Below are 16550 nucleotides of genomic sequence, written 5' to 3'. Positions count from 1 at the left end.
ATCGCAAACTGAGAAATATGGTTTGTGCATTTAAATATCTCATAAGTAGATCTGCACAGAGGTTTATTAGAAAGAAGTGGCACCACACTCTGATATGTCATAGTCCTGGTATTGGTCTGCCTGGCAGAATTAATAGCAAAAGTCTGTGGAGTCAACAGTGCAGTTCTTATAAATCAGAAAGGTATGCAATTTCTGGATCAGATTCTAACTGCTAGTCCTGTATTAAATTTCTGGAGTAAGGGTAAGTGTACTTGTATTCTACTGAGAATGTGAGAGCTTCCTCTTGAATGATAATCAGGGTTGCTTCTAGTTGGATTCTTTCATAATTAGAAGAGTTTCACTTAAGTAATAATCGTCTACATACTACTAAAAATGGAGATATATCCTTTCTTTCCTTCCTACATGTTTACCACTCCTTGAGGTTTCTCATTTCTGATATAGAGACGATTTAAATAACAAAAGATGAAACAAAGAGTAAACCTTGAAAATTTTTTTAAAGATTTAATAAAATATATGCAAGAATTTCAGAAGCCAGAAATATTAATGTTTTCACAGGTCATGACATAGATATCGCAGGTTGTAATACCAGCTTTAGTGGCTGTGTGCTGATTATAAGAATTGTGTTTGAGTTATTGGGTCTCTTAGTTGCATATAAGTCTTATTTTTAATAAACCACTTTCCTTGCCTTCACCAGGTCACAATAAACTCTTGCATTTTGTTATTGCTATACAGTACTGAGTAGGAAAGATAGTTACATGCTGAAGTATGGTAATATATCTTCTAATTTAGGTGTTCTGCTTCCAACTTCTTTCCTTTGGAAAACATTTTTGTGTAATGACTCACAAAAAATTCTAAAATGAATACAGCTCTGTGTTTTGCATTTGTGGTAAAAATGATGAATTATTATAAAGGTAATTAGCTCTTACAAATATAAGTAACTTTCTACATAAAGGAATGATTATTATTATTTTTTTTAATTTTTTTTCAACGTTTATTTATTTTTGGGACAGAGAGAGACAGAGCATGAACGGGCGAGGGGTAGAGAGAGAGGGAGACACAGAATCGGAAACAGGCTCCAGGCTCTGAGCCATCAGCCCAGAGCCCGACGCGGGGCTCGAACTCACGGACCGCGAGATCGTGACCTGGCTGAAGTCGGACGCTTAACCGACTGCGCCACCCAGGCGCCCCCATAAAGGAATGATTAAATACATAGTTAATGTTAGCTGAAATTTTTTTAAAGCTGGAGACTATTTTTATAGGGTTGTTATTTATTTATTTATTTATTTATTTATTTATTTATTTATTTATTTTGGTAGAAAGCCTTTTCTTCAGATTTTAAAGGGTTATGCTAGAAAGCTAGTTTCTTTCCTACCCCCTTCTGCCCCTATATTCACCCCCCATGTCTCTTAGCAAAGGGAATAACTTTCTGGGCTACAGAATATGGGTTGTGTAGTAAAGTGTTGTTGTTTTTTTCTCCTCCTATACTTGAAAGCCAGAAAGCCTCTTTTTTTTTTTTTTTTTGAAGAATTTCTGAACAGTACCTTCTTTGGAAGTATAGAAACTTAGTCTGTGCCTTTAATTACTATAAAAACTGAAATCATCTGTCTTCTCTTTGATGCAGGAATTGCTTTGGGTGATGCCTGCCACCTACCTTTTTGGACTATCTTCCTCTTATGAGCATTTCCTTTTCTACCCAAACCCTGGTCTTTGAATGAGCAACCCCCATACCAAGATAATACTTCTCACACTATTTCCTCAGTTCACTAAATTGAATGAAACCTACAGCCAAATAGTGTCTTCTGGTCACTTCCTGATTGTTCACCCTAAACCCCCTTTCACACATACGGGATAAGGATATTCCTTAGAATATTCATTCTCATTTCTTTGTGTTTTTTGTTTGTTTTGGGGGTGTTTTTTGGTGGTTTGGTTTTTTGTTTGTTTGTTTGTTTTCAATTAGGGACTGCTTTTATGGCTGCCAGCTAAAACTGTTCAAGAGCATCTAGCAGTATTTACTATTTTTAGACCCCCTTAAAAAGTTAGGATTGAGGGATATAAAGATTCTCCTCCATTTGTAGTCTAACTTTATTTGGATAATTGAGACATTTACTATTTAAAACAATTCTAGTATAGTTTGGGGTTATTTTTGAAAATATTCACTTTAATTTTATATTTCCTGTTATCTAGCATTTGTATTTTTTTAAGTATAAATGCAAGCATGTTGTTTTAATCTGGGAAGTAGAAAAGCAAGCTAAATCTGTGCCAAAAGAGGTTGTTAGAGCATAGTCCCAATGTACTGATCCCAGCAATATCATCCTTTTGATAATTTGAAGTAAAACACAGATCTAGACATGATTTCTCACAGCTACTATTGGGATAATTGCCTATAAATCCAACTAAACAAGAGCAAAGCTTATTATGATCCTCATAATATCAAAGGATTTGCACTATTCCCTGTCTGCTGATCTTTACCCTCTATTTTCTCATCCAATTCCCAGAAAGCTTTCCAGCTTCCATAAAATTTACATTTTAATATCCAATATATTCTGCCTCTATGCAACGTGCCCAGCATTATCACATGAACACCTTGTGTCATCCACAAAATAAAAAATATAACATTTTTTGGCCAGAAATAAAAACAAATAGAGAGGCCATGGAAAAGTAAACATTCACTTTAGAACTTAGTCCATAATTAGTAATCTATATTACTTTATTCAGTCTGAAAGATTTATGTATATGTTTACCTATTTGGTTTTTTTTCCAACTCAGTCCTGCATTCAGTTTACTTGTTTTTGAGATAAAATTTTTATAAGTTCTTTATGTAGGAAATTATTAATGATAATTTCATTTATCCATTTAAAATATCTTTCTTTACCCTTCACTTTCAAAAGATGATTTTGGTGATTTAAAAATTTTAGGTTGACTTTGTTTTTCTCCACGCTGTAAAGATGCTCATCTACTACCTTCTGGGAGTATCATTTTTTTCTGAGAATTCTCCCATTTATCTAACAGCTGTTTCTTTGAGGCAATATTTTATCTATATTTATGTAAAATGTTTTTTATACTTTTTCTACAAATTCACTGTAACAACCAGTAATAAGTTAGCTTCATTTGTTCTACTTGTAAATCATGATTTCTAAATTTGTGTCTTTTGTACATACCAGGAGGATCAATACCATCCCAGTATTCTTCAAATATTGCTTCCCTCCACATTGCCTTTTTCTACCTCTAGAACACTTACTAGACATATATTAGCACATTCTCTCTTCCAGATATCCTTACCCTATAAAATATTTCTCATATTGTTATCTATGCTATATTCTGTGAAATTTAGTCAGTTATATCTTCAAGTTTACCATCTCTTAACTTTAGTGGTGGTATTTTTTTAAACATTATACTTGTTTCTTTTATAAATTTGTCTTATTTTTACTAAAATAAAAAAGCTTTTACTTTTTTGTGTTTCCATTCTTTTTTCATATAACTTTAATAAGTTGTAAACACATTTGCCACAAATATTTGTATTCACTAATTCCAAAGTCCCATAACTCCGAATCTAATTATGCCACTGTAGCATGATGGTTTAAAAAAAAGCCGTTATTATTTATAGAATTCCCCCATGATTGTAGTATAAATACTCCTTTATAGCAAATTTCAGGCTACCAGAGTTTTAAAAACTGGCTCTCAGTATTCCTGAATATTTAATAAGTTTTCATAGGCCATTATGAGCCAGTTCCAGTTCCAGCACCCTGCTTATTATCTCTGTTACTTCTTACTCATTGTGCCTTTTGTAATTTTGGATTATAAATTCATGTCTGGCACAGCTTAATTTTATTTTCTTTCTCTTTCTTTCTTTCTTTCTTTCTTTCTTTCTTTCTTTCTTTCTTTCATTATTTAATTCCCTAATTCTTTAATTCTTTAATTCTGTGTGGCCTTAATTGAGGGAGTTTCTGTCCAAAGAATTCTTGTTTTATTCTTCCAGGCACTTTAAGGATTTCATTAATGCTCTAGGATTCCTATACCATGCAGGTAGAATAATTTCAAGCTGCCGATCTGGCTGAAGAAGGCCTTTGATTAAGAGTGATCAAAGGAGAGATGTTTTATACTGAATTAATAAGGATGAAACAGACATGCTGTCTTCTCATGTCCCCTTTGTCAGTGGATAGAAATAGTCTTCATTTTGGACTCCTTGATACTTTGCTGACTTTGTGAGTTTAACTATGCATTTAAAAGTATGCTAGTTATATTTTATCCATCATATTAGGTGTTCTGGAGAAGGGATTTATAAGCTACCTAATTTTCTACATTTCCAGAAGAGTTTATATAGAATTTTATGCCAGTTTCAATCAAATATATTAACTCTGCTTTAAAATTTTAAAATTTGTCAATAGGTTAAAAAAGAATTTTTTATGAATATAATTTATTGTCAAATTGGCTTACATACAACATCCAGTGCTCATCCCAACAAGTGCCCTCCTCAATGCCCATCACCTACTTTTCCCTGTCTCCCAACCCCCATCAACCCTCAGTTTGTTCTCTGTATTTAAGAGTCTCTTAGGGTTTGCCTCCCTCCCTTTCTGTTTGTATCTATTTTTTTCCCCTTCCTTTCTGCCATGGTCTTCTGTTTGTAAAAAAGAATTTTTAAAACACCTCTGTAGGCGATGGTATAGCATTATACAAGTATGAGGATGTACAGTCAGCACAAGTAGGGTTTGACTTAAACTTCCCCACCAATAGCTGCAGGATGCACTGCAACCTTTACACATCTCTGCTTTCTTTTCCATTAAGATCACATAATGAGGTGGGTGCTTGGGTGGCTCAGTCAGTTAAACATCAGACTCTTGACTTTGGCTCAGATCATGATCTCACAGTTTCTGAGTTCAAGCCCACATTGGGCTCCTCCATGCTAACAGAGTTTGTTTGGGACTCTGTCTCCTTCTCTCTCTGCTCCTCCCCCATGCACGTACACACACTCTCTCTCTCAAAATAAATAAAACTTAGAAAAAAAAAAGATTACATAATGAGAGTTATTATGAGGGCAAATTAAATGATACATCTAAAGCATGTAGCATGGCGTCTGGCCTATAAAAAAGTTTAGTAAATAGTAGCTTAAAATATCTTTCATATCATGGAGTCATTTGTGCAAATATTGTCATTGTTAAAATAATATTTAACTTTAATGCAGAATATTTATTGTATCTTCTAAAAGTTTTTAATAATTTATCTGTACGAACCATTAAAAAAATCAATGCAGGTATCTTGGAATTGCATTAATTTACCGAATCATAGATAGTAGAGGGTATTTAATTAGTGTAAAGTTATTGAATATTGTCATATCTATTTATGTTTTCAAACAATGTTTTTCCCATGGAAACATAATCTTGAAAGAAAATGTATATATTTTTATGTGGTAGGAAATTTTTCTAAATGATTGCAAATATTTCTCAGTTAATTTTTTTTTTTAGCTTTATAGAAAATGTCCTACTTGTTTTGATTTTTAGAAATGCTTTTAAAACTGTTTGGGATAGAGCCTGTGACTCCAGGAACATGTTGAAGTTACAAAAGATATTCATCAATTTGATCTACCAAAGGCAAAAGAGAATCTGTGTTGCTTAGGATGGGACTGAGGGAAGTAGGAGGAGTGAGATGAAAAAGGAAGTGAGTGGGATGTTACTGCATGTACTACTTCCCTTGGCCAACCAAATCTTTACTAAAATTCTATTAAAACATGGAAAATGTATGGAATGGGCCCCTTCTCACTTAAATATATATACATTGCCATTGTTTTTAGGCATGTAATATAATTGAAAGAAAATGAGATTCTTATATTTTTCCTTTGTTGATGACCTGTGTCTTCTCCCTCTGTTTCTTAATCCTTTAATTTCAGTAATTTCATCAATATTTAGCTCTATCTTAATCTATTATTTTTTCCTGAAACAGAATAAGCCCTTTTTGATTTGAAATTTCAAGTCTTCTTATATATTAGCAAAGTATTCTGTATTACCTCCAAAATTTTTTTTTCAGAGAGAGAGGTGTGGGAGGGCGGGGAGGAAGAGAGACTGCATGAGCAGGGGTGAGGGACAGAGGGAGAGAGAATCCCAAGCAGGCTTCATGCTCAGCACAGAGCCCGATGCAGCACTCTATCCCACAGTCTTGGAGATCATCACCTGAGCTGAAATCAAGAGTTGGATGCTCAAGCAACTGAGCCACCCAAGTGCCCCAGAGACTTTTTGTTTCATATTTTCTTTCCTTTTTTTCATAGTCCTCAATAATAATTGGTACCTGAGCTCTTTTCTTTGTCTTCCACACCTGCCATCCTTTCTCTACTCAGTTTCATTTTAGTTATTTTATACTTTATTTGGTGATTTTTCTTAAAATCTCAGGGTCTGAACGTCATGTCTCTGGTTACTTTTTGATTTACCCTGGAAGGTCTCCTCCTTTATTCTCCTAATAAGGTTTTTTTCATCAATAATGGCCTTATTTCTTCATTTTTTTCTCTTCCGTCTCCCATTTTAACTTACTGTTTTGTAATTTATTTCATCTTTTATTTCTCTTCTTTGGATTCTTGAAACTTAGATGCCATTTTATTTTTGAAATATAGTGAAAGTTTTGCTTAAGTCCCTTTCCTACAGTAATTCTTCCTCCAATTTGTATTCATCTGATTCTTGATTTTTACATTTTCTTTTTATCATTTCTAAAATTAATTTTTATTAAATTTCATATGATATGTCTGTTACTACACAGTTAAGTCTATGTAATTCTATCTTTGCCTGGTAATTTACTTAGTATCTGATAGTGATTTCCCCTTGGCTTTCTCTTGTTTTGATTAAACCTTTATAATTTGAGCCAGAAGACTTGATATCTTAGCTATTTGGTTTGATATGGAAGACAGGGAAACAGTGGTTGGGGACATAAATGTAATAATGTCAACAGCTGAAGTTTAACTTTTGTTGTGATAGAATATTATTTTCCATTTTTAAAACAATAATTTTTAGAACTGGTAAACATAATGATTTTTTCTTTCCTGGCACCTAAATTTAGTTATTATATTTTAATTTTAATCTTTTTAAGCTTAATTAACATAAAATATTATATTAGTTTTGGGTGTATAACATATTTATTCCTCAGTTCTATACATTACTCAGTGCTCACCACAATAAGTGTAGCTACCATCTGTCACCATACAGTATTAAAATATTATTGATTATATTCCCTATGTTATCTTTTTCATCTCCATGACTTATTTATTTTATAACTAGAAGTTTGTACCTCTTAATACCCTTTATCTATTTCACACACCCCCTTATCCACCTTCCCTCTGGAAAGTTCTCTATATATAAGAGTCTGTGTTTAGATTCCCATGTAAATGAAATCATATGGTATTTGTCTTTCTCTGTCTGACTTATTTCACTTAGCATATTAATGGTCCATCTATGTTATTGCAAATGGCAAGATCTTATGTTATTTTATGGCTAAGTAATATTCCTGTGTGTCTATGTCTGTGTATATCACATCACCTTTATCCATTCATCTATCAATGGACACTTGTATTGTTTCCATATTTTGGCTATAGTAAATAATGCTGCTATTAATGTAGGGGTGCTTATATATTTTCAAATTAGTGTTTCTTTTCTTTGAGTAAAAACCCAGTAGTTGAATTACTGGATCATATGGTATATCTATTTTTAATGTTTTAAGGAACATTCATGTTGTTTTCCACAGCAGTTGCACCAATTTACATTCCCACCAACAGTACACAAGGATTCCCATTTCTCCACTTTCTTGCCAAGACTTTTTATTTATCATTCTTCTGATTCTAGCCATTTTGAATGGTGCGAAGTGATATCTTGTGACTTTGATTTATGTTTCCCTGATGACTGGTGATGAGCATCTTTTCATGTGTCTGTTGTACATGTCTGTGTCTTCTTTGAAAAAAAATGTGTATTCAGGTACTCTGCCTATTTTTTTTTCAACGTTTATTTTATTTTTGGGACAGAGAGAGACAGAGCGTGAACGGGGGAGGGGCAGAGAGAGAGGGAGACACAGAATCGGAAACAGGCTCCAGGCTCTGAGCCATCAGCCCAGAGCCCGATGCGGGGCTCAAACTCACGGACCGCGAGATCGTGACCTGGCTGAAGTCGGACGCTTAACCGATTGCGCCACCCAGGCGCCCCATATTTTTTAATCAAAATTGTTTTGTGTTAGGTTGCATAAGTTCTTTATATATCTTGGATATTAAGCCCTTGTCAGATAGATCATTTACAGATATCTTCTTCAATTCAGTAGTTTGCCTTTTTGTTTTGTTGATGGTTTCCTTTACCATGAAAAAACTTTATTTTGCTGTAGTCCTAATTTAATTTTGCTTTTGTTTCCCATGCCTCATGAGACATATCTAGAAAATGTTTCTATGGCTGATGTCAAAGAGATTATTGTGTGTGCTTTCTTCTAGGAGTTTTATTGTTTCAGGTCTTACATTTAGGCCTTTAATCTTTGTATATGATGTAATAAAGTGGTCCAGTTTTATTCTTTGCATGTAGCTGTCTAGTTTTGTCAACACCATTTATTGAAAAGACTGTCTTTTCCCCTATTGTATATTATTGCCTTCTTTGTTTTAGATTAATTGGCCATATAAGTATGGGTTTATTTCTGAGCTCTCTATCCTGTTACATTGATCTATATATCTGTTTTTGTGCCATACTGTTTTGATTGCTATAGCTTTGTAATAAAGTTTGAAATTCCAGGGCATGGTATCTCCAGCTTGTTTTTCTTCCTCAAGTTTGCTTTGTCTGTTCAAGGTCTTTTGTTGTTCCATACAAATTTTACAATAATTTGTATTATTTGTGTGAAAAATTTTGTTGGTATTTTGGTAGGGATTGCACTGAATCTAGATTTCTTTGGATAACATGGACATTTTAATGATACTAATTCTCCCAAGCCATAAATGTGGTATACATTTCCATTTGTTTTCTTTTATCAGTGTTTTATAGTTTCAGAGGATATGTCTTTTACCTCCTTGTTTAAATTTATTCCTAGGTGTTTTATTCTTTTTGGTGTAGTTATAAATGGTATTGTTCTCTTAATTTCTCCTTCTGCTACTTTGTTATTAGTTTATAAAAATGTGATATATTTCTGTATATTAACTTTGTAGCCTTCAACTTTACTGAATTCATTTATCAATTAATAGTTTTTGGTGGAGTCTTTCAGGTTTCTGTATATAGTTTCATTGCTTCATAGCATTTTCATTAAGATCGAGTGTAATATCTGTGCATAGTATCATGTCAATGCGATAATAACTGTTTTACTTCTTCTTCTCCATTTTGGATGCCTTTTATTTCTTTTTCTTGTCCAATTGCTACAGTTAGGACTTTCAGTACTGTGTTGAATAAAAGTGGTGAGTGTAGAATCCTTGCTTTATTTCCTAATCTTAATCTTACAAGAAAATCAGTTTTTCACCATTGAGTATGATTTTAAGTGTGGGGTTTTCATATATGGTTTTTAATATGGTGAGTCCTGTTCCTTCTAAACCCAGTTTGTTGAGAGGTTTTATCGTGAGTAGTTGTTGTATTTTGTTAAATGATTTTCTGCATCTTTTGAGATAATCATATGATTTTTAACCTTTCTCTTATTAATGTGATGTATAACACTGATTTGCAAATATTGAACCACCTTTGGTCTCTGGAATAAGTCCTGCTTGATCGTGGTAAATAATTTTTTTTAGTATTGTTGAATTTGGTTTGCTCATACTTTGTTGAGGATATTTGCATCTATGTTCATCAGAGATATTAGCCTACAGTTTTGGAGTCTTTGTCTGGTTTTGCTATCAGGGTAATTCTGGTCTCACAAAACAATTTTGGAAGTTTTTCTTGCTCTTTGATTTTTCAGAATAGTTTGAGAAGAATAGGTATTAACTCTTCTTTAAAAATTTATAGAATTCGCCCATGAAGCCATCTTGTCCTAGACTTTGTTTGTTGGGAGCGTTTTGATTCCCGATTCAAGTTTCATTACTAGTAATCAATCTGTTCAAATTTTCCTTTTCTTCCTGATTCAGTTTTGGAAGAGTGATTGTTTCTAGGGATTTAGCCATTTATTCTAGGTTGTCCAATCTGTTGGCATATAATTTTTCATTATATTCTTTTATAATCCTTTGTATTTCTCTGGTGTTGGTTGTTATTTCTCCTCCTTAATTTCTGATTTTATTTCAGTCCTCTCTTTTTTTTTCTTGATGAATATGGCTAAAGTTTTATCAATTTTGCTCATTTTTCAGAGAACCACCTCCTGGTTTCAATGATCTTTCCCATTGTTTTTTAAGTTGCAGTCTCATTTATTTTTGCTCTCATCTTTATTATTTCCTTCCTTCTACTATATCTGGCTTTGTTCTTTTTTTTAGCCCATTAAGGTGTAAGGTTAGGTTGTTTATTTGACATTTTTCCTTTTTCTCTGGAAGTTGTCAGGTATCGCTCTAACTTTTCTCTAAGAACTGCTTTTGCATCTTCTGAAAGACTTGAGATGTTGTGTTTTCATTTTCATTTGTCTGAAGGTATGTTTTCATTTCTTCTGATTTCTTGGTTGATCCATTTATTGTTTAGTAGAATTTGCTTAGCCTCCATATATTTGTGTTCTTTCCAGATTTTTTCTCATAATTGATTTTTAGTTTCATAACATTGTGCTCAGAAAAGATGCATGGTATAATTTCTACCTTCTTGAATTTATTGAGACTTGTTTTGTGATCTAACATGTGATCTATTATGGAGATTGTTCCATGTGCACTTGAAAAGAATATGTATTCTGCTATTTGAGGATAGAATGTTTTGTATATATCTATTAGATTCATCTGGTATAATGTGTCATTTAAAGCCACTGTTTCCTTGTTGATTTTCTGTCTGGATGATCTGTTCATTAATGTAATGGGGTGTTAGCCCCTACTGTTGTATTACTATTAATTTCTCTCTTTATGTTGTTAATATTGGCTTTATATATTTAGGTGCTTCTACACTGGGTACATAAATATTTGTAATTCTTGTATCCCCTTGTTGGGTTTTTCTGCTTGTCATTATGTAGTGCCCTTCTTTGTCTGTTGCTACAGTCCTTGCAGAGTTTATTTTGTCTGAAAGAAATATTATTACCCCAGCTTTTTTCGGCTTCCATTTTCATAGTATATATTTTTCTATCCTTTCACTTTCAATCTGCATATATCTTTAATTCTGAAATGAGTTTCTTTTAGGCAGCATATAGATGGGTCTTTTTTTTTTTTTTTCGTTTTTTTTTTCCCCATTCAGTCACCCTGTCTTTTGATTGGAGCATTTAGTCCATTTACACTTAAAGTAATTAGTGATAAGTATATACTTTTTGCCATTTTGTTAATCATTTTCTCATTGTTTTGTAGTTTTTCTCTGTTCCTTCCTTCTCATGCTCTTTCCCCCTGTGGTTTGATGGCTTTCTTTAGCATTATGCTTGGATTCCTTGCTCTTTATTTTTTGTGTATCTACTATAGATTTTTGATTTGTGGTTAGCACTGGTTTCAGATCTAACATCTTGGGTATGTAGTAGTCTATATTAAGTTGATGGTCTCAAGTCAAACACATTCTAAAAGGACTGAATTTTTATTCCCCTCTCAATGTTTTATGTGTATGAATGATATCATATTTTACATTTTTTTCTTTGGTCATTCCCTTGACTGATTTTTGTAGATAAAATTGATTTTGCTACTTTCGTGTATTAACCTCATTACTGGCTTTATAAGTGATTAATCTACTACCTTCTAATTATTAAAAGTGATATATCTAGAGATTTTTATAGATGTATCTTCTTTCTGGTCATATAACTAAATTATCTTAATATTTTTATAGAATTATATTGTAATCCCTTGAATTTTCTAGCTATAATATTATCTTCAAATAAACTAGTTATTAATATGTTCGCTGTTGGGTTTTGGTAAATAGTGTTTATATCTTTCTACCTGTTCTTTACTTTGAGGTTTTTATTTGTGTGTTTTAGTAGTGGCTCTTGGATCTTAACAAAAAGCTTTTGCATTAGTTTCCTACTGCTGTAACAAATTACCACAATTTAATGATTTAAAACAACACACATTTATTATCTTAAATTTCTGGTGGTCAGAAGTCTGAAATGGGTTTTACTAGGCTAAAATCAAGGCATTAGCAGTACTGCATTTCATTTGTAGACTCCAGTCGAAAATCTCTATCCTTGCAGGTTTCAGCTTCTAGGGCTGCACAATTCTTTGACTTGTGGTGCCAGTTCATCTTTAAAGCGAACAATAGTTCAGTCTTTGTCAAGACATCATCTCTTTTGACTCTGCTGTCTCCCTTTTCCCCATTTAAGAAACTTGAGTATCACACGGTCCTGAGTCCACCTGGGTGTTCCAAGCTGCTCTTCTTAATGTCAGCTGGTTAGCAATCTTAATTCTATCTGCAATTTTAATTGTCTCTTATTCCTGCCATCTCTAAAGAACCACAATTCTGCCTTTCAAAGCCTCTTGTCATTTGTTGATAAAAATTGTGTGATTTTCTCCTTTGATCTGATATAATGAATTTTGGTGGTAGATTTTCCAGGATCGAACCATCCTTTTCTTCTCAGAACAAGCTCTAATAGAGTAAGGTATAGTGTTCTATTTTTAATTCTGCAGAATTCAAGTTTTTAGCTCATTTTAAAATTTTACCTATAAAATCATGACAGCTTAATCTTTATTTCTGGGATGATGCTTTTAAGGATAAGTTTGCTTTATAAAATGTATAGGGAAGGTTTTGACTTTTCTCTTTAGATAGTATAAGAGAGGGGCGCCTGGGTGGCCCAGTCAGTTGAGCATCTGACTTCCACTCAGGTCATGATCTCCCGGTTTGTGAGTTCAAACCCCTTGTTGGACTCTGTGCCGACAGCTCGGAACCTGGGGCCTGCTTTTGGTTCTGTGTCTCCCTCTCTCTCTGTTCCTCCCCTGTTCACACTCTGTCTCTCTCTCTCTCTCTCAAAAATAAATAAACATTAAAAAAAATTTTAAAAGATAGTATAGGGGCGCTTGAGTGGCTCAGTCAGTTAGGCGGTCGACTTTGGCTCAGGTCATGATCTTGCAGTTCGTGAGTTCGAGCCCCGTGTCAGGCTCTGGGCTGACAGCTCATAGCCTGGAGCCTGCTTCGGATTCTGTGTCTCCCTCTGTCTGCCCCTCCACTGCTTGCACTCTGTCTCTTGCATTGTCTCAAAAATAAACATTTTTAAAAAATTAAAAAAAGATATTATAAGAGAAATGTCTGCCATAGAGAAGATAAGACTTAGGGTGTGACATTATCAGAGTCAATTTTAATAATTTATATACTAGGGGCACCTGAGTGGCTCAGTCGGTTGAGTATTCCACTTCGGCCCAGGTCATGATCTCCCGGTTTGTGGGTTTGAGCCCTGCATCCGGCTCTGTGCTGATGGCTCAGAGCCTGGAGCCTGCTTTGGATACCGTGTGTGTGTGTCTCTCTCTCTCTCAAAAATAAACATTAAAATTTAAAAAAATTGTATTCTATAAAACTCTCCATTTTCTAAATTATCAAATTTATTTAGGAGTGTTTCATTTAGTATTTTCTAAGTCTTGGAATTCTTCTAGTGTCTTTAAAGTTCCTTTACCAAACATTATATGATACATTTTTCCTCCTTTTCTTTATTGTTTGACTTTCTTTTTTTTGACTAATGTCTTAATTGAATGCTTAACTCATTTTTTCATTCATTTTCCACAACAAAACTGTATAATTCTTTCTATATATGTTTTTGCATTTAGTATATCTCATGAGTTTTGATTTGAAATGTCTTTTGTTGTTAATGTCCAGAGTAATAACAATTTTTTTTTTTACATAAATTTCCTCTTTGGTCAAAGACTACTTAACTAGAAAAATGTGTCAAGTGCCAAGTTAACTTTGATTTTTAATAAAATAATGTTATGAAAGGATATAATGTTTATTTTTTCAGAATTTATTAAAGATTTCTTGTACTGTATCAGTTTTAAGTTCTCTATCTGTATTATTAATTGTGTATTTGATGTGTAAAATATGAAAGAAATATAGGAATATTCCTACTCTGGGTATTTTTTTTAAGGATTTTCCTGTTTTCAGTGTTTGGTTGCTGTGTTTGCTTTATAGAGGCTTATGCTTATGTTTTCTTTGAGGAGGCTACAATTTATCCTTAATATCCTCACTTTGTCTCACTTTAATGTCTTTGGACTTTAATTCTGTTTTTATGTGTTACTAATATTGCTTCCTCTGCTTTTCACATATTGTATTTGCCTTGTTAACTTCTTTTCATCTTTTAATTTTCAACTTATTTTCCTGTTTTTATTATTTTTCTTGTAAGCTACAAATAGATATTTTTTAACCCAGCCTTTCTTTGACACTGACATTTGTTAGGATAATCAGTATATAAGCTTTTATTTCTTCCAATACATTTTATGTGTTTACTTAAGTATATTTGTTAAATATTCCTTTTCTTAATTTTCTGGGTTGGTCAATTTTTCCTTCATTTTCTTTTCCCCATTCAATCCTCAGTCATCCATTGTTAATTTCAATGTGTTTTTCCATTTTGCTAGTGCTTACATGCTCCTTCTGATGAGTCATAATTAAATCTATATTACCCTTTAATTGTATCAAAATTAATAAGTATGCCTATAACATTTTACCAACCTTTTTAAATAATGCATACTAAATAAGTTCAGAACCTTTTTCTCTGCCCTCTCAACTCCCTACAATTTTTTGTAAAACAGTTCAGAATTTTTACTACTAGGCTACATGTAAGCTATCATTTTCCCAGGAAACCTCTATCTTGAATATTGAGTTTATCATTCCCTTGTATCATTTTATAAGTTTTCTGAATATATATTTACATCAACATTATATTCCTTAGTTTTGAAGGTTTTCTCCCCCACTTTATAGAAATAATATCATATGGCATATATATTTCTGTAACTTGAATTATTTGCCTAACATTAGTGAAGTTCTTTATTCTGATGTGTATTCTGGTTTATTCATTTTTACTGAATTATATTATTACATCCTATGACTATCATTAACCTATTCTCATTTTGATAGACATTTGTATCCACTTTGAAGGCTATTACATACAGTGCAGCTGTGAAACTTTTGCACATTCCATCCCTCAGAATAAAATTCATCAGGGTGAGTAAGAGATCCTATTAAGTCATTCTTTCTGTCTTTTCTTATGTTCTCATGTCTACTCCCTAGTATCTGATCCCAGGTCTTCTCTCCCTCCAGGAAAACAATGAAAGCTCCCATACATATCATCTCCTAAAGATAGACACAGTAGTTGGGAAAAATAGTACAGTGGAAGGTCGTTACTGTACCTATACCACTATTGTCTAATTAGCTTACCCAAACCTGCAGATGCTATTATTTTTCAAAGTACATAAATAGTTTTGTAATTAATACAAAGGCATTCTATGTTGTTATTTAATACTGATTACTTTTTGCCATTATTTTCTCAACGAAAAGCTAGAGGTACAATTATATGAAGTTCTATAGATTTTTTTTTCATTTTTGTTTTTGAAGTATAGCTGTGTATGTTATATTAGTTTCAGGTGTGCATCATAGTGATTCAACAATTCTATACACTACTTACTTCTCATAACAATAAGTGTAGTCACCATCTCTCACCATAGAAAGTTATTACAATATTATTTACGAAATACCCTATGCTGTACTTTTAATGTGTGTGACTTAATTATCTTATAACTGGATGTTTATACCTACCTATGTAGCCCATGCCCCAACCCACCTCTTGCATTCTTTTTTTTTAATTGAAGTATAGTGGACACACAATGTTACATTAGTTTCAGGTGTACAACATAGTGATTCCACATTATGTTATACTATGTTCACAAGTGTAGCTACATCTATCACCAAACAGTGTTGTTACAATACTACTGATTACGATAAATATGCTATAACTTTTATCCTGGTGAAATATTCATTCCAAAAGTACAACCCTGTGTTTCCCACTCTCCTCCTTCCATTTTTCCCATCCCCCCATCCACCTTCCCTCTGGCAACCATCAATTTCATTTGTGTATTTTTATGGGTCTTTTTCTGCTTTTTGTTTGTTTATTCATTATTTTTTGTTGTTAGATTTCACATATAAGTGAAATCATACAAGTCTTTCACTTAGCACAAATCCTTTAGGTCCGTCCATGTTGTCATAAATAGCAAAATCTCATTATTTCTTATGGCTGAGTACTATTCCATTGTGTGTGTGTGTGTGTGTGTGTGTGTGTGTGTGTGGTGTGTCACACATCTTCTTTATCTATTCATTTATCACTGGATACTTGGTTTGTTTCCATATCTTGGCTATCATTAATAATGCTTCAGTATACATAGAGGTGCATATATCTTTCCAAATTAGTGTTTTCATTTCCTTCGGGTAAATATCCAATAGTGGATTACTGGATCATATGGTAATTGTTTCTAATTGTTTCTAATCGTTTGAGTACCCTCCATACTGTTTTCCATAATGGTTGCACCAGTTTACATTTCTACCAACAATGCATGAGGGTTTCCTTTTCTC

The 16550-nt window shown here is 33.1% G+C and overlaps 1 protein-coding gene across 2 annotated transcripts in view; it reads left to right on the top strand.

Annotated features, from left to right (window-relative positions):
- PGR (progesterone receptor) overlaps positions 1-16550 on the top strand; it is a 112804-nt gene that overhangs the window by 50808 nt on the left and 45446 nt on the right. Inside the window, exon 4 of one of the 2 annotated variants that reach the window (XM_040489703.1) lies at positions 15063-15149. The exons of the other annotated variant lie outside the window; for it this stretch is intronic. Coding sequence (XP_040345637.1) covers positions 15063-15149 — 87 coding nt within the window. The remainder of the gene's footprint in view (positions 1-15062; positions 15150-16550) is intronic. 2 annotated transcript variants of the gene reach the window in all.

The sequence above is a fragment of the Herpailurus yagouaroundi genome, unplaced genomic scaffold, assembly GCF_014898765.1.
Source record: "Herpailurus yagouaroundi ecotype Mexico unplaced genomic scaffold, PumYag 180, whole genome shotgun sequence".
In the NCBI taxonomy this organism is placed as follows: domain Eukaryota; kingdom Metazoa; phylum Chordata; class Mammalia; order Carnivora; family Felidae; genus Herpailurus; species Herpailurus yagouaroundi.
The sequence above is the reverse complement of the archived record's forward strand: the minus strand, read 5'-3'. Positions and strand labels throughout refer to the sequence as shown.